At 42.3% G+C, this 23,506-nt stretch overlaps 1 protein-coding gene across 5 annotated transcripts in view; it reads left to right on the top strand.

Moving 5' to 3' along the window:
• Window positions 1–2,692, top strand: part of MAPRE2 (microtubule associated protein RP/EB family member 2) — a 152,434-nt gene extending 149,742 nt beyond the window's left edge. For all 5 annotated transcript variants that reach the window (XM_057699705.1, XM_057699703.1, XM_057699704.1 and 2 more), the window contains one exon: window positions 2,123–2,692. In XM_057699705.1, the coding sequence (XP_057555688.1) occupies window positions 2,123–2,197 (75 nt within the window). In that variant the 3' untranslated portion in view covers window positions 2,198–2,692. The remainder of the gene's footprint in view (window positions 1–2,122) is intronic.
• Window positions 2,693–23,506: the final 20,814 nt, after the last annotated feature.

Genomic DNA, 23,506 nt, shown 5'->3' with positions numbered 1-23,506 from the left:
ATAATGTGCTTCTTGACACCAAGCCAGTGAGGGATGGCGCTAGATTTGAACCCAGGTCTTCAATACAATGTCATTTTCTACTCTTGTCATAGAAAAGATTACTTTTTAAAAAATTATTTTTACTTCTAGAATATATTCCTTAGAGTTCTCTTACCAAGAAAAAGTAATCACAGCTCACACTGATTTTATGTGCCAAACACTGTTCTAGGCACTTTACCTGTTTTAAATCAGAGTCCTCTGTTGAATTCGGTGATTCCATTGATTCACTGGTCAATGACACTCGTTAAAACTCTGTTAAATGGGCACTTTTGTTCCATCCTCCACTTGACGGATGAGAAAACCAAGGCACAGAGCAGTTAAGTCACCGAGCTTGCAAATAATGGATCTGGGAGATGAACTCCAGGTCCATGCTTATAACCTTGACATTCTGCTGCCTCTCGGAGGATAAGTGGCACATGACCTTGGCTGATAGTCTGGGTCGTCAGTTCTGGCACTCTCTCTGATGTCTTCCTCCAGACACACATGCATTGAGTTGTACAGTAAGCGAGGTCTGATGCAGGTGGATGAGGCTCTGTCCTGACTTTAGTAACCTCAGGATCCAGTGGATGAGGCCACAAGGTTCAAGACAAACAAGATTACCAGTCAAAGTTTTGTTTTGTTTTTTATAAATTTATTAATTTTATTTATTGGCTGTGTTGGGTCTTCGTTGCTGCGCATGGACTTTCTCTAGTTGTGGCAAGCAGGAGCTATCCTTCACTGTGGTGCATGGGCTTCTCATTGCTGTGGCTTCCCTTGTTGTGGAGCATGGGCTCTAGGTGTGGGCTTCAGTAGTTGTGGCGCTCAGGCTCAGTAGTTGTGGCTTGTAGGCTCTAGAGTGCAAGCTCAGTAGTTGTGGTGCATGGGCTTAGTTGCTCTGCAGCATGTGGGATCTTCCCGGAGCAGGACTTGAACCCATGTCCCCTGCATTGGAAGGCGGATTCTTAGCCACTTTGCCACCAGGGGAGTCCTAAGAGTCAAAGTTTTATAGCCAGGGAAGAAGCAAAATTCTGCAGGAGGAAGGAAAGAGAGAATCCTGGCTCAGGGATCTGGGGAGACGATCCTGCTGTATTTGAGTTGAATCTTGACAGGTGTGTCCTTGACTAAAGAGAACAGGGGCCAGACAAGAAGGGGGTGTGCAAAGTGTGAGAGAACACGAGCGTGACTGTACACCCCAGCGTGTGTTCCCGACGGCATCACAAAAGCATTGTGCATTCTGGAGGCAGTAGTCGGCCGTTGAGTAGCTACACTCCCTCTGCTTGGGTAATAAAGAGTTAATTATTCTTTGTGAGGTTAAAAAAAAAAAAGAATTGGTGGATGTGGCTGCCCAGGGTTGATGTTCCGTGGAGTTGGTGTTCACGATGTGCTTCCCGGGGTTGTAGGCAAGTGAGTAAATAGATCATTTGAAGCCAAGTAGAGGAACACCTCAACCATCAGAAAGTAAGCAAAAGAAGGCTTCATGTACCCAAAATAGACATCCTGAAGTCCTAGAGCACAAGCTCCTGAGCTCCCCTGTTGGCGACACCACCTGGCCGGGGGCAGCCCGGACCCATGGCTGTCATCCTTTCCTTACCCAGCCACTCTCACGAGCTGCTTCTCTGCATCAGATGAGTAACAGGTTATAACAAAGGGTCTGCCTCAAACTGACATGCTACCAGGTTAGGAGGAGGACAGCAGGGCAGGAAACAGGAAGCCAGCGGACACATCGAAGCGGCCTGGGGATCCATGCTGTGTCACAGCAGGCTCACTCCTGGTTATCATGACGCTCTTGAGTCCTTATGTTTGGTTTACTGTCTTACAGAGGGTGGGAAAGTATGTCATGTGTTCTGTGACGATGTCCTTCCAAAATGGTCAGAGGAAAAAGTGGTGCATAAAGCCTGCTGGCTGTGCTCTAGAACAATCCGTTCCTCGATGAGGCGGGGAGGTGAAGGCATCCCTGTGTGTGCCTCGGCTCCTGGGAGCCGGGAGGCACTTGTGTGGCTAAAGCCACGGAGATGCTGTACTGCACAGTGATGGTGGGGCTGGGGACACTGCAGGGCCACCAGCAGTAACTGTTCCAGCTGAAACCTCTCCCCCTGCCCCACAGGAGGGCCACCCGGAGGAGCCGGAAGCAGAGGAACAAGTCCACGAACAGCAGCCCCAGCAGCAGGAAGAGTACTGAACCGTCTAGGCAGCTCTCCACACTTCCGTTTTGGTGGGAACTTTTCTTCTGGAGAATTGGAACACGTGTGGCCTCAAGCTCATCAGAAACCAGTTGTTCCCAGTCTGCTGTTACATCAATGCGCCGGCGCCCATTGCCAGCCACAGCGCTCGGTTCCCATTTCCTTTGCCAAGACACACTAGCAGCGGCCATGGGCAGCCTCCCCGAGACATCACGGGGTCACATACCTTCAACTTCACCACTTGGCTGCTTGAGATTGGTTCTGCTCTTTGCATTTCTTTCCAGAACAACTCTCCCCACCCCACCCCACCCCACCCCCTTTATATCCTGGTGTGAAACAATGGTAATTTGATATATGGTATTTATATTGGCATTTCTCAACCCAGTGTCACTAGATGTCACACACATTTGTGGTGCTTTGATGTTTGCAAGTCTAACCTCTGAACATAAATTTGGTCAAATAATAAATTGGAACAAAGGGAAAGAGATACTTGATATGAAAGCCATATGACAGGGACTTGTTTCATGGGGGAAAACACAGTCAGTTTCTCCCTCTACTCACAAACGAAAGGGAAAAAAAAAAAAGGAATCGAAACTAGGACTTCAGGGCCCAGCAGTGTTCATACATCAGCATGTTAGACAACCACACAGTATGTTGTTAGTTTTGAAAGACATTCATTCAAGGAAAACACCATCTCGACTTGACCCTCTAACTGCTTGCCCTTGACCTCCCCCCCACCCAGGTTCTCATGCTGTTTTCTTTCTCAGGGTCCTCTTTGGTGGGCAGCCACTCTCCCCAAAAGCTGTCATCAGTTGTCTGCAGTCAGAGGGGGTCTGCATGGGCCCAGGTCCTCCTGCCTCCCCGTATGGGTTTCAGCCCAAACCCTGCCATCCACACTAGGGGATTCCTACTGAAGAATGACTTCAGGGTGTGCAGCCCCGGGTGGCCGGGTCCCGCATCACGCGCACACTTGCTGGAAGGCTGGGAGTGAAGACCTTATGAATAAGAGCGTGAGCCCAAGGGAGGATCCTGGTTCTGAAGTCTGGTGTTGACACTGAAATGACAGCACAGGAGAATCTGACTCCCACTGCCTTCTGGAATAAGGAATTCCCCCTCTTCAGTACTCTGGCCCTCGTCATTGACCTTTGCTAAACTGTGGCAATTCATAAACAGGAAACAGTGATGAATTAAAAGCATTCCTTATTTTTTTTTAACTAAGATTTTGCACATTTTCTTAGTATCTTCCCAAATCTTTGCCTCTTTTTCCCCCCTTTGACAGATGGTTTCCCTTCCTGGATCATTCATTTTACTTAGTTTCTAACTTTAGATTTTCTTTCACTTGTTATTTGACTTAGCAGGTGCAACAAAAACAGCAAACAAGTGTGCCCACCCCACTTTCCTCTTAATTGAAAAGCTTAAAATAAATTTCTGAGTTATGTATCATAAAGCTTTGACATTTCTTTATTAACGGATGAAATACTAAGTCTAAATTCTAGCATTGAAGCTTTCCACCAAAAGAAGTCTTCTCAAAATAAATCTTTTGCAGCAGAGTGGTATTTATTGAGTTACATGTGAAAAAGATTGCTTGTATTTTTGAGGTTATTACAGGACACTGTGCAGAACTGGACAGATGTTCCATGGGGTTTGGTTTCCCTTGCTTCTCTCTCCTGCTTGCTCTGCGCTACAGGGGCAGCTCGTTTCTCTCAGGCTGGAATCTGGCCTGGCTCTCGGCGGTGACATCCTCCCACACCTGGTCGCAGGGAGTGGTCTTGCTGTACACAGCATCGTGCTTAATGGTGTGTCCCCTCCTCCCCCTCCCCCACCCCCGCCCAGGCCTGTTGCGCTCACTGAGTTTCCTTCTTTTTAAATAGCTGTTGTAAAGAGGCACAATAAATAATTCCATGCAGGTGATCCTTCGGTGGTTTGGGGCAGTTCTCTGCTTGCCCTGGACACGTCGGTAATACCCAGTGCCAGGTGGATCCAGACCCGCACTCCCATCACGTGGGCGCACATGATTACTGGGTAACGTGCATAAGCGTCACCAGTGACACTCAGCCACTCTGTTCCTCCCGACATCCCCAACTTTCTCGGCTATCAACACACTGGCCAGATTTCTGTCAAAGGTAACTTTCGCCAGTCATTCTACTTCCTTCTCCTTCCCAGAGTCTTGGGGCGGACTGTTCATTCATTTAGAGAGGAGCTGTATGCTTCTCTTTCTGTCACCATCTGAAACATCTTCCGTTGCACTGCATCGCATGGGACATCACTGATGCTTTGGGGAATCTTTGACGGCTACGTTTCTCAGTCCTCTTTGGCTGCACCCCACCTTCTGTGCAGACCACCTCTCATTTCCCAGGACTGCTCCTTCCTCCCTGACGGCTGTCCTCCATTACTCTTGCGTCTCGGCAGCCAGCGCATGCTTTCTTCCCCAGCCCCCATCACACATTGTCATGCTGGGCCAAGAAGCATCCCCTGGTGTGTGCTCTGCTCCTCCCTCTCAGAAACCAGACTTCTGTCTTAGTATCCCCTTCACACCCACCACAGCTGGTTATAGTACTTCCACTGCTCATATCAGGTAGGAAGTGATTGAAGCAGGGGGTAAAGAGAAAAGAGCAGAAAAGCAGAAAAAGGAAAGACAAAGACACACCCTGTTGACCCGAGAGAAGTAAACTCCAGAAGGGAACCAAGAACTCCTCCCTTCCCTGGTGAGTATTTTCATTATTCCATTAAGGTTTAATATGCATTCAAATTACTTTTACTAAATAGGACACCATAAAGCTTTTGTTATATATTAAATGTAAACTGAAAGGAATGTAAACATATGTACTGTTAATTATAAATATAGATAAGTAATGACCTAATAGATGAAAAAGTCTTATTCAGATGTATCACATTCATTTTACATTACCCACCTAGCGTCGCATGGTAGAATAGTTTTTTGTCTCTGAATATGTGAATAACTTGACTTGCGTTTATCTTTTTACATATTTAATAAAAAAAAAAGGTATATGTTAAAATCGGCCTGGATCTATAGAGTCTTAAATTTTTATGCTAAAGGTTTCCTTTTGAGTGAGCACAGTTATACGAATAGGCTGTTTATGTAAATTCACACGTAGGGCCCACATTTTATTATGATTTACATGGGTGGGGGGGGAATTGTTTTTTTTGATGGCAAATGTTTTAATAGGAATTACAGGTTAGTATTTGATATCAAATGTAGCAGCTGTACTACCTTTTTAAAACTCTAGAAAAAAATTTTTTTACGAAAAATAGAGATACACCATTTCCTTAGGAAACATTCCACTTGCAAGCAAACAAAGACCTCACTCCTGCAGGTTTGCCTACTCCATCTGGACAACACAAGGACTGGGCAAGAGCAGACAGGTGTTTTGAAGTAAAGCTTCGTTGCAAAATGACTTGTGATGGGCAAAGCTCTTTGCTTAAGTGTATACCCACCCACCCCCGGCCCCAGTTTGCAAACTTTAACAGTGATGATTTATAGACATAAATGGAATACCAACCTTACAGGAATAACTGAAGAAATGTATTTGAACTGGCCCAGTGCCCACCTGAAGACCCCGTAAAACGGGTGACAACAGTCTGTTGAAGAGTCTGCCCAGGAGCCTCCAGGTTACTGAGGTTCAGCCGACACCCTTTTACCCTGAAGGATGCCAGCCTTCCTGAAACTGCTTTCAAGCACCACCTAGAGGCCAGTTTTGTTTCTGTACTGTCCTTTGGTGGCTGTTTTCCATTCATTTGCCTTTAGGCCCTTTTCTTTTGAAAGCAGAGAAGCGGGAGAATAACAAAGCTACCACCACTGCTCTCCACCTACACCTCACCCCACAGGGTACTTTTGTGACAGAAGTCTGAGCCATTTGGGAAAGCTCATGCTCAAAGCACACACATTTAATTCACCAACCCTAGGGTTTTATACACTAGATCTTATATTTAGACATTTGTGCACAAATAGTCAAGGATACATGTGATTCATCTTAAAAGGCACACTGGTGGGCTCTAAACACATCACGAACAGTTCAAAAGTGGGGAGATAACATGGTTGCTCCATTTTATGAAATCTGAGATTACCAATAAAAATTTGAGGTGTTCCTGCTGGTATTATGGGTAGGCCCATGCGTCCAGAGGAAGGGGAAGAGGTTAATGTACTTCCACTAAGTTCAAGTTACAAGATGCCAGTTCTCTAAAATTAAACATCTTCCATTTCTTGCCTTTCTTATTCTTCCTCTTAATGGCTAGAACACAGCCACCTTGACTGTTTAAGCTGCTATTACGAGTAAATATTCACTGACCCAACTTCTCAGCACTAATGCAATGTTGCCAAATAGCACCAAGTGTAAGAACAGAGCATCTCCCTGGATGTGTAACAGCTCCTGTTTTGCTGAACTGAGAACTCATGAGAGAGACCCTCCATTCATTGGAAGAGCTCTCGCTTTACTGCCTAACAGAAGGCAAAGCGCAAAATCCATTAAACCCTTGAGGACCCTCAGATGGCACCAGGACTTCAGGTCACAAGACTGCCCAAGGGCAGACCCCTCCCCCAAACTGTGACCTGGACCCCGCAGTGTATCAGTAGGGCTTACACAGAAGGTACATTTGCTAAGGCCTTGCCTCCTCCTGTGTTGGGTTTAGGATTGGAACAAAAATGGAAGGTCCAGCTGAAGCTAATTTATTGAATGCCTTTTTTTCTCTTTCCACTGACAGAAAATGTTGAACCTTTTCTAGCTTGTGAAGTTTTAATTTCTTCAACAGGTTGCTTTTTGTATTTTGTAACTATTTTATCAAGACTGGGTATAGGAGGTAGAAAGATGGCGGTGGAGTAGCAGGACGTGGCATTGACTCTCTCCACGGGTGAGTCAGGAATATACATCAATAGATGCAACAGTTCTCACAGAAAATCGGCTGAACACTAGTAGAAGATCTTGGACACCAGAAAGGACTAATCAGATCCCTGCATAACTGGGTAGGATGAAAAATAAGAAAGGAGAAAGAGGAGGAGGAAAAAGGAGATGGGACCTGCACCCCAGGGCAGGGGAGCTGAAGCAGAGGAGAGACTCCTGAATTAGGGGAAACCCCCTTATTTGGTGGGGAAACCCCCTCTTCAACGGGGAGTTCATTTGGGTCAGAAGGGAGGCATTTAGGGCTGTCCAAAGAGGGTGAAGTGGCCGACCTGTGGCAGACAGGAAAGAGTGAGAAACACACAGATGGTCTGTTCCATGGTCCTGCGTGCCCTGGACTGAGACGTGTGTTCACAGGAGTATGGGGGGTCTGGGAGCTGGAGTGTGGGGACTGGAGAACAGGCCCAGGGTGAGAACCATTGTTGGCTGCAGGGAGACGGACTGAGGGGATGGGAGGGAAGAAATCCACAGCAGGGACTGCCTACCAGGGAAGACTGGGCTGCCATAGAAGCAGGGCGCTACTGCTGAGTCACACGCAGGGGGAGGAGCAACTATTGTAGCCTCTCGGTGCCTGCAACAAACAATAAAAGGAGCCCCCTCTAGGCCTGGCAGTTGCACACCAGTTGACAAGTAGTAGAAAAAGCCCCCTCAAAGGCTGGCCCTAGCATGCCTGCTGCTGAGAACCAAAAAATGGCCAGGGCAACCATCTCTATGGACATTCCTCTTACATCCATGCCCTCTGGCTTCCCTGTGCATTTGGCATCACTGCCACCAGGGCCCCCGCAATCCAAGCAGGGCACTACTGCTGATTCACACATAGCGAGAGGAGCCACTATCATAGCCTCTCTCTCCCCCAAACGCTGGCATCTGCAGATGCACAATAAAGGAAGCCCTCACTGAGGCAGACCCAAGAGCTCCAAGGCAGCCTCAGGATCAGACAGGGTCCAACAACCACAAACAGAGGTGGGGACAAAACGAAAGCTGAATGCCAGGGACAGGGGGACTAAGGAAGAGGATCGAAAGTCTTTCCATCAGCTGTACAAGCTGCAGATTATATCCCTGCAATCAGCTAGGTAGCTGTGTCTTTGGAATCTCTGAGTAGACAATGAATGTTCCCACAAATGAGAAACGTCTAGCTCTGGCAGCTGTGGACACTGGGAGTAAGCACACGCAGGAACTGGGCCAGATCAGAGCCTAAGTGGACCCCACAGGGCCCACAGCAGGTCCAGAGTCCAACCCAGAGGCAGAGGAGGGCCACTTGGGGAGGCGAAGGTGGCCTGTGGCTCAAGGCATGTACAAGGACACTTACAGCTAAGACCCCAAGGAAATAGAATTATCATTATTAATTCTGTTGTTCTGATTCATTCTGTTGTTGGTTCTGGCTTTTTTTTTTTTTTTTTTTTTTAATTACAATTTTAGTTTTATGGGATCTTCATGTTTTGTAACTTTTTTATTCCATTTTTTACTGTCATTTTTATTTTTTATATATTTCTGTTTCTAGTTGGCTTTTCTGTTGTTCTGAGTTCTTTTCCCCTATCTTTTTTTCTTCTTTTTCTTTAATACATTTTTATTTTCTTTTTTCTTTTTATATTTCCATTTATACCTTGCTTTTCTGTTGTTCTGTGTTTTATCCCCTTTTATTATATTTTTTTTATTTTTAATCATTATTATCAGACTGTTCTGTCTCCTTGCTTTATTTTTCAGTTGACATACTTCTTTGGTTTTTATTTGTAGGTTTTGTCTTAGTTCTAATTCTAATTGTTTGATTTCGTTTGGGGGATCTTCAGTCTATCTGGTTGTTCTCTAGCTTTTTGTAATATTGGGTCCTTGTTTCTATTTTTGTTGGTTTGATTTTGTTTTCACCATTTCTCTGGGGTTTTGTCAATTTTTTATTCTCTTTTTTTTTCTTTTCCTTTTCTCTTCCTTTTTAAATTTTTTAAACTATATTCCATTTCTACATTGCTCTTCTGTTGTTCTGTCTTCTTTCCCCTTTCTCTCTCTCTTTTTTAAATCATTCTTATTGGTTTGTTTTATTTCTTTGCATCAGTCTTTAGTTGGCACTCTGCTTTGGTTTTGTTTTTTTGGTTTTGCATTTTTGTTGGTTTTCTTCTTAATTGTCTGATTTCGTTCTGAGATTCTTTTGTCTGGTTGTTCTAGTGCTTTATGTTTTATATGGTTCTGTTTTTGCTTCTCTTGTCCATGTACATGTTTCCTTGTTTCAGTATTTGTTTGATTTGACTTTTTACCATTAGTCTGGGGCTTGGTTAGTCTTTTTTAATCCCCTTTATTGCCAGGATAAGCAACCTGCAGGGTCTTGATTCCTCGACCAGAAGTTGGGCCTGAGGCTCTGGGGTGGGAGCACCAAGTCCAGCCACAGAGAATATTAGTCGCAGAGAGCTCTCACAGAGGCCTCTCTCAGAGTCTAAGACCTGGCTCCACCCATCTTCCTGCAACTGCCAGTTCTGGATGCCTCACACCAAAACTACAAACAAGACAGGAATACAAACCCACCCATCAGCACACAGACTACCCAAAGTCATACTAAGCTCACAGTTACCCGAAAACATACCACCTAACACAGCCTGCTCATCAGAGGGGAAACACTCAGATCCACCCACCAGAACACAGGCACCAGTCCCTCCCATCAGGAAGTCTACTCAAGACACTGGATGAACCCTACCACAGGGTGCAGAGAACAGAAGCAAGAGGAATTATGACTAGGCAGCCTAGGGAAAGGAGATCTCAAATACTGTAAATTAGACAAAATGAAAAAACAGAGAAACATCTTGCAGACAAGGTAAAAACCCATAAGACCAAAGAAATGAAGAAGAAATAGGCAAATTGCATGAAAAAAAATTTAGAGTAATGATGGTAAAGATGATCCAAAATCTCAAAAACAAAATAGAGAAAATACAAGAAACATTAAAGAACTAAAGAGCAAACAGAAATGAACAACACAATAACTGAAATTAAAAATATTCTAGATGGAATCAACAGCAGAACAACTGAGGCAGAAGAACAAGTAAGTGAGCCGGAAGATAGAATGGTGGAAATAACTGCTACAGAGCAGAATAAAGAAAAAAGTAAAAAGAAGGGAAGACAGTCTCAGAGACCTTGGGGATGACATTAAGCACACCAACATTCAAATCATAGGCATCCCAGAAGAAGAAAAAGAAAAAAGAAAGGGTCTGAGAAAGTATTTGAAGAGATTATAGTCGAAAACTTCCCCAAAATGGGAAAGGAAATAGTCAATCAAGTCCTAGAAGCACAGAGAGTCCCATATAGAATAAACCCAAGGAGAAACACACTGAGGCACATATTAATCAAACTAACGAAAATTAAACACAAAGAAAAGATATTAAAAGCAGCAAGAGAAAAGCAACAAAACATATAAGGGAAAACCCATAACAGCTGATCTCACTGCAGAAATTCTACAGGCCAGAAGGGAGTGGCAGGATATATTTAAACACTTGAAAGGGAAAAACCTACAGGCAAGAATACTCTTTGCAGCAAGAATCTCATTCAGATTCAACAGAGAAATCAGAAGCTTTACAGACAAGCAAAAGTTAAGAGAATTCAGCATCACCAAACAAGCCTTACAGCAATTGCTAAAGGAACTTCTCTAGGCAGGAAACACAAGAGAAGGAAAAGGCCTACAAAAACAAACCCAAAACAATTAAGAAAGTGGTAATAGGAACATACATATCAATAATTACGTTAAATGTGAATGAATTAAATGCTCCAACCAAAAGACACAGACTGGCTGAATGGATACAAAAACAATATATGCTGTATATATGCTGTCTACAAGAGACACACTTTAGACCTAGGGACACATCCAGACTGAAAGCAAGGGGATGGAAAAAACATATTCCATGCAAATGGAAGTCAAAAGACAGCTGGAGTAGCAATACTCATATCAGACAAATTAGACTTTAAAATAAAGACTATTACAAGAGATAAGGAAGGACACTACATAATGATCAAGGGAACAATCCAAGAAGAAGATACAACAATTGTAAATATCTATGCATCCAACATAGCACCTCAATACATAAGGCAAATGCTAACAACCATAAAAGGGAAAATCGACAGTAACACAATAATAGTAGGAGACTTTAATGCCTCACTTACACCAATGCACAGATCATCCAAACAGAAAATAAATAAGGAAACACAAGCTTTAAATGACACATTAGACCAGATGAACTTAATTGATATTTATAGGACATTCCATCCAAAAACTACAGAATACACTTGTTTCTCAAGTGCACACAGAACATTCTCCAAGATAGGTCACATCTTGGGTCACAAATTAAGCCTCAGTAAATTTAAGAAAATTGAAATCATATCAAGCATCTTTTCTGACTACAATGCCATGAGACTAGATATCAATTACAGGAAAAAAACTTTAAAAAATACAAACAACTGGAGGCTAAGCAATACACTATTAAACAACCAAGAAATCACTGAGGAAATCAAAGAGGAAATCAAAAAATACCTAGAAACAAATGACAAAACAATGACCCAAAACCTATGGAATACAGAAAAAGCAGTTCTAAGAGGGAAGTTTATAGCAATACAGTCCTACCTCAAGAAATAAGAAAAATATCAAATAAACAACCTAACCTTACACCTAAAACAATTAGAGAAAGAAGAACAAAAAACCCCCAAAGTTCACAGAAGAAAAGAAAGCATAAAGATCTGATCAGAAATAAAGAAATGAAGGAAACAATAGCAAAGATCAATAAAACGAAAAGCTGGTTCTTTGAGAAGATAAACAAAATTGATAAACCATTAGCTCATCAGGAGAAAAAGGGAAAATGCAAATCAACAGAAATAAAAAGAAGTTACAACTGACACCACAGAAATACAAAGGATCATGAGAGACTACTACAAGCAGCTATATACCAATAAATTGGACAACCTGGAAGAAATGGATAAATTCTTAGGAAAGTACAACCTTCCAAGACTGAACCAGGAAGAAATAGAAAATATGAACAGACCAATCACAAGCACAGAAATCGAAACTGTGATTAAAAATCTTCTAACAAACAAAAGCCCAAGGCCAGATGGCTTCACAGGCAAATTCTATCAAACATTTAGAGAACAGCTAACACCTATCCTTCTCGAACTCTTCCAAATATAGCAGAAGGAGGAAAACTCCCAAACTCATTCTACAAGGTCACCATCACCCTGATACCAAGACCAGACAAAGACGTCACAAAAAAAGAAAATTACAGGCCAATATCACTGATGAATATAGATGCAAAAATACTAGCAAACAGAATCCAATAGCACATTAAAAAGATCATACCATGATCAACTGGGGTTTATCCCAGGAATGCAAGGATTATTCAATATATGCAAAGCAATCAATGTGATACACCATATTAACAAGTTGAAGGATAAAAACCATATGATAATCTCAATAAATGCAGAAAAAGCTTTTGACAAAATTCATCACCCGTTTATGATAAAAAAAAAAAATTCTCCAGAAAGTTGGCATAGAAGGAAACTACCTCAACATAATAAAAGCCATAGACAGACCAACAGCCAACATCGCTCTCAATGGTAAAAAACTAAACGCACTCCCTCTAAGAACAGGAAGAAGACGAAGGTGCCCACTCTCACCACAATTATTCAACATAGTTTTGGAAGCTTTAGCCACAGCAGTCAGAGAAGAAAATGAAATAAAAGGAATGCAAATTCTAAAAGAAGTAAAATTGTCACTCTTTGCAGATGACATGATATTATACATAGAAAATCCTAAAGATGCTATCAGAAAACTAGTAGTGCTGTAGCAGGATACAAAATTAATTCGCAGAAATCTCTTGCATTCCTATACACTAACAACGTAAAAGCAGAGAAATTAAGGAAACACTCCCATTTACCACTGCAACAAAAAGAATAAAATACTTAGGAATAAACCTACCTAAGGAGGCAAAAGACCTGCATACAGAAAACTATAAGACACTGATGAAAGAAATCAAAGATGATACAAACAGATGGAGATACACCATGTTTTGGATTGGAAAAATCAACATTGTGAAAATGTCTGTACCTCCCAAAGCAGTCTACAGATTCAATGCAGTCCCTATCAAATTACCAATGGCATTTTTTACAGAACTAGAATGAGAAATTTTATGATTTGTATGGAAACACAAAAGACCCCAAATAGCCAAAGCAATCTTGAGAAGGAAAGATGGAGCTGGAGGAATCAGGCTCCTTGACTTCAGACTTTACTACAAGGCTACAGTGATCAAAACAGTATGGTACTGGCACAAAAATAGGAATAAGATCAATGGAACAGGAATAGAGAGCCCAGAGACAAACCCACACATGTATGATCACCTTATCCTTGACAAACGGGGCAAGAATATACAATAGAGAAAAGATAGCCTCTTCAATAAGTAGTGCTGGGAAAATTGGACAGCAACATGTAAAAAATGTGAAATTAGAACCCTTCCTAACACCATACACAAAAATAAACTCAAAATGGATTAAAAATCTAAATGTAAGGCCAGACAGTATAAAACTCTTAGAGGAAAACATAGGCAGAACACTCTATGACATAAATCAAAGCAAGATCCTTTTTGACCCACCCCCTGGAATAATGAAAATAAAAACAAAAATAAGCAAATAGGATCTAATGAAATTTAAAAGCTTTTGCACAGCAAAAAAAAACCATAAACAAGACAAGAAGACAACGCTCAAAATGGCAGAAAATATTCACCATGGAAGCAACTGACAAAAGATTAATCTCCAAAATATACAAGCAGCTCATGCAGCTCAATATCAAAAAACATACAATCCAATCCACAAATGGGCAGAAGACCTAAACAGACATTTCGCCAAAGAAGACATGCAGGTGGCCAACAAACACATGAAATGATGCTCAACATCACTAATCATTAGAGAAATGCAAGACAAAGCCACAATGAGGTATCACCTCCCACCAGTTAGAATGGCCATCATCAAAAAATCTAGAAACAATAAATGCTGAAGAGAGTGTGGAGAAAAGGGAACCCTCCTGCACTGTTGGTGGGAATGTAAACTGGTACAGCCACTATGGAAAACAGTATGGAGGTTCCTTAAAAAACTAAAACTAGAACTACCATATGACCCAACAATGCCACTACAGGGCATATACCCTGAGAAAACCATAATTCAAAAAGACACATGTATCACAACATTCACTGCAGCACTATTTACAATAGCCAGGACATGGAAGCAACCTAAATGTCCATCAACACATGAATGGATAAAGAAGATGTAGTACATATATACAATGGAATATTACTCAGCCATAAAAAGGAATGAAATCGAGTTATTTGTAGTGAGGTGGATGGACCTAGAGACTGTCATACAGAGTGAAGTAAACCAGAAAGAGAAAAACAAATACTGTATGCTAAGCATATATATGGAATCTAAAAAATGGTACTGATGAATTCAGTGGCAGGGCAAGAATAAAGATGCAGATGTAGAGAACAGACTTGAGGACATGGGGGGGTGGGGAACTGAGATGAAGTGAGAGAGTAGCATTGACATATATACACTACCAAATGTGAAATAGATATGTAGTGGGAAGCTGCTGCACAACACAGGGAGATCAACTCAATGACTGGTGATGACCTAGAGGGGTGGGATAGGGAGGGTGGGAGGGAGGCTCAAGAGGGAAGGGATATGGGGATATATGTATAAATGCAGCTGATTCACTTTGTCGTACAGCAGAAACTGGCACAACAGTGTAAAGCAAACAACTCCAATAAAGATCAGAAAAAAAAAAAAAAAAGACTGGGTATAAATTGTTTTTAATGGGCAATAGCATATTAATGTACCTTTGAATTTATGCCATTCATTAGAAACTAGCCCAGCACCTAAATGTATTCTTTTTGAGAAAATAAAAAATTAAGTACACGTTTCTTTCTGTGCAGTGGGAGTCCCTCATATTTAACAGTGTGGTATCTTTCAGTCTTGAAGGTTACCTGTATATTATAATTTAAAAAATTTTTTTAAGATAGGTTTATCTTATTCACTAAAATGTTTTGGTCAAATCTGACTGTTTAAATGAACCTTTAGAAATTATAGAAGTATGAAAAATCCCATAAATGTATTCAGAATTTTAGTCTAATGCAAATTCACAGCTTGCTACTAGGACACTCTTCCAGTCTGATACATTTCTTATATGCATGAAATGTGGCCTCTTACCAACGGAACAGGTTTTTACCAGCATGAAAGTTATGTTAGAGAAAGACCACAGAAAATGAGTTTACAGGTTGTCTTTTATAGGCTAAGGTATCTCAGAGACAGATTCAGGGACCTTCCTGTCTTGTAGACACAGACACTGTCCAGTCACCTGAGCTTAAAACAAAAAACCATGAGGGCCTTTAGCCCATTGCCGTTGCTCCTCAGGAGAAACCACGTGTTGGAAACCAGGGAAGGAAGTGGCTGCCGCTGCACAGAAAGGGTGTTTATTCCTGATCACGTTTTTTAAATGGAAAGGTGTATATGTTCAAAGGCTCATTCAGCTGTCTCCGCAAGAGAAATGGAGGGGGAAAAAAGTTACCTAACACAGCCTCTCTCTAAATGTAAAACATATCCAAGAAAGCTGCTAATTCTACCACAGAAATACCCAAAAGAAAATTTTAAGATAAAAGAAGGCGGGGGGAGGGAAGAGTGTTTTTATTTTCTCCTCCAATTTAATTTTCAAAAGCTGACCACCAACCATGGGCAAAACACAACAGTCAATAGTGACTTTTTACTACTAAAATATCATGTCCCTGTCCCTCAATTACTCTAAAGATACACTCTGAATCCACACCTGCCCTCAGTCCAAAAAAAGTGAACTGAAGCAGTTTACATATGTCTTAAAGCAGTCTATTACACGTAAGTGAGGACATCAGCAGGAGGGCAGGAGCCATGAAGCCAGCGGTGTGTCAGTGGCCTCACACACGCCCCAAGGTCATCTAGTCTCTACTAGGACCAAGGCGGGGGGACCTTCCTAGCTGCCAACACAGAGAGGAAGTAATCATCACTCTAAAGTGTCCATAAGTGGAAAACAAATCAGTTGCTTAGGAGTACAGATACTTAGGCCTAAGAGAAATCTCTCCATGGCTCCTCCTCCTAAGAAATTAACGATTCAGGGAACGTGACCACAGCATCGCACAGCAAATACAGTAACAGTCTAACCGGCCTGTCACTATTACTCATCAGGACTCTCCCTGATGACATGATGCCAAGACTCAGTTCAGTAAGAACTAGTCTACCAGGGACCACAGCTGTCGGTGCACGGAGATGGCTCCCGGAGTTTCAGGCTTCATCCCAGGATGAAGGCTATCCAGGGGAACAGCATGGAGGCTGCTACAGGTTCAACTCCTTGCCGTGGAGGTTGAGGTGGACACTGCAGGGCACAGAGTGACCTGACGGGCACTAGAGGGCAGTTCTAGTACTGAATACTACCTATCAAGACCCAGTCAGCAAACTTGGGTGTAAGGCAGCTCTCACACTGAAGGCTGAGAAGCTGGCCAGGACACTCGTCGGAAGAGGAGGCTGCCCCACCCCTCATGGAGATGGGAGGAGGCCCGTGAGCAGGGTCACGGTTTTCCCCAGAAGCATTATAAGATCTGACTTGTGAGGTTCTGTTTTTTCTATTATCCTTGGCCATTTACTGATAGGGCAGTTTTCAGTGTAGATTACAACTATGAAAATGAAACTATTGGCTGTTACACACTCCCATAACCCTCAAAATTATTCTGGAGGGCTTCCTAGGTGGCGCAGTGGTTAAGAATCCGCCTGCCAATGCAGAGGTCATGGGTTCGATCCCAGCTCCAGGAAGATCCCACATGCCACGGAGCAACTAAGCCCGTGTGCCAAAAAAAAAAAAAAAAAAAAAAAATTATTCTGGAGATAGGAAACACCATCTGTGAGTGGACTAAGTCCAAACATAGGTCTGCAGGGAAAAAAGGGATGATGTTTTAATAAAAATCTTAACTGTATCTATAAAACCCTTTACAGGTTGCAAAACAGTTTCCCACATAACCATGTAGAAGAAAAAGAGAATAGGTTTTGAAAATGCTCTGACCTGGAGTCAAATCCCGGCCACACCGCTTCTAGCGGTGTGATTTTCAACAGACTGCACACCATTTCTTAGTCTCCATTTCCTTTTCTGAATATGTAGAGGAAACCTACCTGGCAAACTTGTTCTGAAGAATGAGATAACATATAAAGTACCTTACGCATAGTAGACACTTAATAAGTCGTAACTATTGTTACTAATTTTGGCTTTGATGGTCCTGCGAGGGAGGCCATACAGATATTATACGACTACTACCCTGGTATCAGACATTTCACTGCTGCCCACTGCTCCCGTCACCCCTGCAGGGGCAGCCCCAGCAGCCACATGCTGTGCCACAGAGTCCTGCCCCCTCCCCACCACAGCGGACAGTGCAGAGTGGATGTCTCACCCAGGGACAGCCCACCTGTGGCTGCCAGGGACCACGTGGCCTGACTATGAGCTAGACCAATCTGGCCCTTAAAAATTCTGATTCCCAACAAATAACACTCAAAAAGTCATGTCCCTGAAGGGATCGTTCCCTGAGCGAGGCATATCTTTCCTGTCTTGGAGGTGGGTGGAGAAAAGTCAAATGTGAAATAAAACTCTGCTGTGAGAGGCGGCTACCCTCTACCCATAGTGAGTGCTCAAAATGTGGTGTTTGCATTGAAATGTCACTTTCATGGGTATGTAGATTTAATTTAATTTGTTTTTTCTCCCTCACTTATTTTCTCTGAGGTCACTTCCTGAGCAAATGAAATAAGGAAGAGTAAATACATACAGGTTCAAAGTGAATTTTCGACACGAGTTAAACAGTGATCTCCGTTTTCTCCCTTCACTCTCCTCTACTAGTTTTCCAGCCAGCAGGCATGTCTACCCAAGCTGCCACCACTCAGGCTATCCGTCCAAGGGCAGCTGAGCAGGTGGAGGCCACAGGGACATCCCCTTTACATACAACACCCAACCTTCCTAAAACTCCCCCTCAACAATAAGGACACGGAGGCTCACCCGCCTCCACCTCATTTCTGGCACCTCTTTTCACTCCTAAAAAGAAAAAAATGATCATATATTCATCCCACCCTCTGCAGTGAACATGACCCTGTTTTTGATGCCCTGAACAGGACAAGTGTCAACTCCTCTATGCTTTCCAGAAGCCCTGTAACTGCAGAAAGGACCACGGGGCCAGGAGAAGGAGCCCGTGAAAGGGCTCTGATGTGATGATCACCCTGCACTATCAAAATCGCAAACAGGGAACCAGGGAGGCAGCTACGGCTAAAGGAAGCACGTTCAAAGTCACCATTATCTACAGACGTTTCCTAGTCGTCCTGCACTGCTCTCTCCCCCAGACTTCCTTTTCCTGAAACTGCTTTCCTTATACTGAGAAAACCTGGGCTATTTCCAAAGGCTGTTTATGGGAAATGCTTTGGATACATTTTAAAAACAGCTCAGAGATACTTTTAAAAACATATCTCACTGGACTTGCTCTTCGCTTTCAACATAGAAATCACACTATCCACCTTTCTCCGTATTCCCAACTTCTGAATGTCCAGGGAGAAAACCCAGCTTTGCCACGTTCATCAGGACCTTAGCTCCCACCTGTCTGGGGAGACCCACCAGCACATTCTTCTTTAGCCACCTCTGATGACAACCACAGCAAAGATGGTGACCCCGCAGGGTGGTCTGTTCCCTGACACCCCCACATGTGCTCAGTGCCTCATCTGGCAGCAGTGTACAAGGACCCATCTTTGAAGTCTGGCAAGTTATTTGGCCAGTTACTGAAACTTAGTTTGTTTATCCAGAACAGGGATAATAACGGTAGTCCTGTTGTATGCCCACAGCCTAGCACATCACAGGTGCTCAATAAATAATAGTTACATACATGAGAATTCAGCACAGTGTATGACCACCTCTGTATGTATTTATCAGTGTAATTATTTGGCTAATTTCTAGCCTTGTCATCCCTACTAAATTCCATGCACCATAACCACATAGGTTACACCTGTAGGGCTCAACATTCTAGCCCTAGCTAGCCCCCAACCAATACATACAAGGTGCACAATACATTTATTGGTGAGTGAAAACTGCCTCTACAGAGGGTTGTACATGCCAGTGAGGTACCACCTCACACCAGTCAGAATGGCCACCATTAAAAAGTCTACAAATAACAAATGCTGGAGAGGGTGTAGAGAAGAGGGAACCCTCCTACACTGTTGGTGGGAATGTAAACTGCTGCAGCCACTGTGGAAAGCAGTATTGAGGTTCCTCAAAAATCTAAAAATAGAGTTGCCATACGATCCAGCAATCCCACTCCTGGGCATATATCTGGACAAAGCTATAATTCATAAAGATACATGTACCGCTATGTTCATAGCAGCACTATTCACAATAACTAAGACATGGAAACAACCTAAATGTCCATTAACAGACGAGTGGATAAAGAAGACGTGGTTTATATACAATGGAATATTACTCAACCATAAGAAAGAATGAAATAATGCCAATTGCAGCAACGTGGATGGACCTAGAGATCATCATACTAAGTGACATAAGTCAGAAAAAGACAAATACCATATGATATCACTTATCCGTGGAATGTAAAATATGACACAAATGAACCTATCTATGAAACAGACTCACGAACATAAAGAACAGACCTGTGGTTACCAAGGGGGAAGGGGTATGGGGCAGGGAGGGATTGAGAGTTTGGGGTTAGCAGATGCAAACTGTTACATATAGAATGGATAGTATAGGTCCTACTGTATAGCACAGGGAACTATATTCGGTATTCTCTGATAAACCATAATGGAAAAGAATGTAAAAAAGAATATATATACATGTGTGTGTATATATGTATATCACTTTGCTGTACAGCAGAAATTAACACAATGTTGTAAATAAACTATCCTTCAATCAATCAATAAAATAATGCACGCAAATAGCTTAGCATTGTGCCCAGCACATCGTCAGTACAGGTATACCTCATTTTACTGTGCCTCAATTTATTGCACTTTGTAAATAATTCCATTATTTACAAATTGAAGGTTTGTGGAAACCCTGTCAGATGACGGTTAGCAATTTTTAGCAATAAAATATTTTTAGTTAAAGCAGGTAGATTTTTTTAGACATAATGCTATTGCACACTTAACAGACTACAGTGTAGTGTAAACGTAACTTTTATATACACTGGGAAATGAAAAAATGTGTGTGACTCACCTTCTTGCTATATCTACTTTATTGCGGTGTTCTGGAAGCAAACCCAAAATATCTCTGAGGTACACCTGTACTCAGTACACTGTTGACTGCTGCAATTAGTAGTCGTAGTAAGAGTAGTAATAGCATTGGTGGTGGTGGAATTACTTCTCTCAATCCACGCCTGAATTGCGGTGTGAAAAGGAGATACTCTTTCCGTTCTCCAGAGAGGGAGGCAGCCATCCAGAGAAAGTACCTACACTACTGCTTTTTTCAGAGCCCCATCACCACCATTTTCGTTTCTAGCTCTAAATTCCTGCCTTCTCTCTCCACAATCCACCCACCACTATATACTCTTCTGGCTTATGTTCAGTCTCTAGAAGAATAAAAGTTTCCACAGTTAACTGATAGATGATAAGCTTTCTGCCCAACACTAAACACTGGAAACCTTTGGATCTACATGTTCCAAATGGTCTCTTTTGAATGAAAAGGGACTGGAGATCATTGCTAACCTAGCAGGGTCTTAAGACAGAGAAGGACCTTGCTCTGTGTCACGAAAAGTTTCTTTTGAAGGAGTTAGGTCTTCTCTCTTAATACATTATATTGTGATTACTGGTATTTAAGCCTGTGTTCTTACGAAGGTATGAACTCAGGGATGGGACCATTGTGTCTATAAATTCAATATCCCAGCATCTAGCAGTTTGAGCACAGAGCAAAACTCAGTGTATGATTACCAAATAAAGAAGGGGAGAGGTGCAGTGGTGGAGTTCAGAGTTATTTCCTGTATATCCATTTTGCTCCCCATTAACACAAATGACAAAAATTTAGCTTTGTATTAAAGAACATGACAATCCAGGTGGTCAGAAGAATTAGAGAGATGAGAACACAAAATTGGAGAAAACAATGAAGTGTGGCCTCTTGGTCATGAGCATGGAAATTTAACATTGTGATTTTATAAAGCTACCACTACATCATATGATGTATTTTCAAGCTTTAGAGATTGAATTCCTCAATATATATTAGATTCTGATTACATGATTGTGTTTGACTTTCAACTTTTCTTATATAAACTTGAAAACCAAAATGGAAAGGTCATGAAAAGAACAAGAAAATGCTGAGTTGGAAAAAGACTTAGCAACCCTCTAGGCCAGTGATTCTCAAAATGTGGTCCTGAGACCCTTGGAGATCCCCAAGACCATTTCAGGGAGTCCTTGAAATCAAATCATTTCCATGATGATATTAAGACATCATCTGCCTTTCTCACTCCCCTCATTTCACCAGTCAGTGTACAGCAGATCTTTCCCAGGGTTACAGGATGTATGAATCACAGCAGAAGCAGGTTTAACGTCCAACTGTCTTCTACTAAGCCAGACTTTAAGAAAATTTGCAGGGACTTTCCAGGTGGCACAGTGGTTAAGAATCCGCCTGCCAATGCAGGGGACACAGGTTCAATCCCTGGTCAGTGAAGATCCCACATGCTATGGAGCAACTAAGCCCACGTGCCACAATGACTGAAGCCCATGCGCTCCACAGCAAGAGAAGCCACCGCAACGAGGAGCCTGCACACCATGACATAGAGCAGCCCCCACTCTCTGCAACTAGAGAAAGCCCTCGCGCAGCAACAAAGACCTAATGCAGCCAATAAATAAATTAATTAATTAAAAGAAAAAAAGAAAATTGCAAAGATCATAAAATAACATCAGTTTTCTCACTGTTTTTGTTTTGAAAAAAGTTTTTTTGTGTAAAAATCTTCTATGTTCATATGTAATAAGTTTATTATTGCTTTATAAAAAGAATTCATATTTTTAACTTCCCAGTTTAGTTTCTAATATGATATCAAGAACTATAACCCATATAAATAAGAGTTCTTTGGCGTCATCAATATTTTTGAGTCTAAATAGGGTCTGAGACCATTAAGTGTGAGAACACTGCTCTAGACCCATGGTTTTCAACCAGGGATTTGCATTTGAATCAGAAAATCAGGTCCTGGCTTTTCTGTGTGGTAACTTTGATAAAGAGGGCAAAGAAGCACTCTAAGCTCATGGCCTCACCTATAACATTAGAAGGTGACAGTAAAAATAGAGGCTGAGATCGGAAAAGTGTTGTGAAGTAATTAATAGCCATCATTCATATGAAACTGGATATAGGAAATGAAAAAGAATAAGAGTCAAAGATTTAAAGTTTCTCAGGCTAGGCAGCTGGAGGGAGACTTGTGCCTCTGGTAGTTGAAAATAGCCAGGTTGGAACTGGGGGAGAAGATATGAACCCAGTGTTAGTGGAGATGTCCTGCACTGTCTTGATCCCTCTTTGGAGACAGAAGACTGCAATGGAGGTGAGCGGCTGGAACCAGTGGTATGGATTTGAGGGTTGGCCCTCCTTAGTGACAGGTGGCATCCAGAGGGTGAATAAGCCCACCTGGGAAGTGAATGCGGAACCTGGAGCTGTTCAAGGCAGAACCTGTGACGAGGGGCTCCTTTTTGGAGCAGAAACTGAAGAAGAGCCTAGGAGATGTTGGGAAAGGCCCAGCCAGATACCAGAAAATGCAGGATGCTGCATGGTGTCCAGGACATAGCCACTGGATGGGTGGGAAGATGGAAAGACAAAAAAGAGAAAGAAAAAACCAGAAGGCACAGCTTCAAGGAGGACGGACTGGTCAACAATATCAAAGGCACAGAAAAGATGCAAATGGTAAAATTTGAGAAGCTAATGGATGTGACAAGAATCAGCTCACTGCCAGCTTCAAACAAAACTTTTTAATAGAAAAACTTTAGTGGAGTCAAAACAATACATGAAAACTGTATGGAAAACAAACCTAAAAGCATAAGGAAGGGAATAAAAAAGATGGGAGAAAGACAAGGGAGCAAAGTCCAGCAAACACTTTTGGTATTTAAGCCAGGACCACCTGTGTACAGCCATGAGAGAAACACCCAGTGGCTTCTGAGCTGCTGAAGACGCTAAAAGCAAAGGGAAGAATGGTGGGTACCAGGACTCCCAGACTTTCATTGTCTTCAAACCACCCTGTTCATGGGACTATTTCCTGCTCCATCAAAAGAGGATCCTAAGAAATCCTATAATTCAGAGGCCAAAAGACATTACTAAGGGTAATGAGGTGAAGGTTAAGAGATCTATTCTGGTTATTTAAAAGAAAATAT

This window comes from Hippopotamus amphibius, chromosome 11 (assembly GCF_030028045.1).
Source record: "Hippopotamus amphibius kiboko isolate mHipAmp2 chromosome 11, mHipAmp2.hap2, whole genome shotgun sequence".
Taxonomy (NCBI): Eukaryota; Metazoa; Chordata; class Mammalia; order Artiodactyla; family Hippopotamidae; genus Hippopotamus; species Hippopotamus amphibius.
This window is presented reverse-complemented; position numbering and strand designations above follow the sequence as displayed.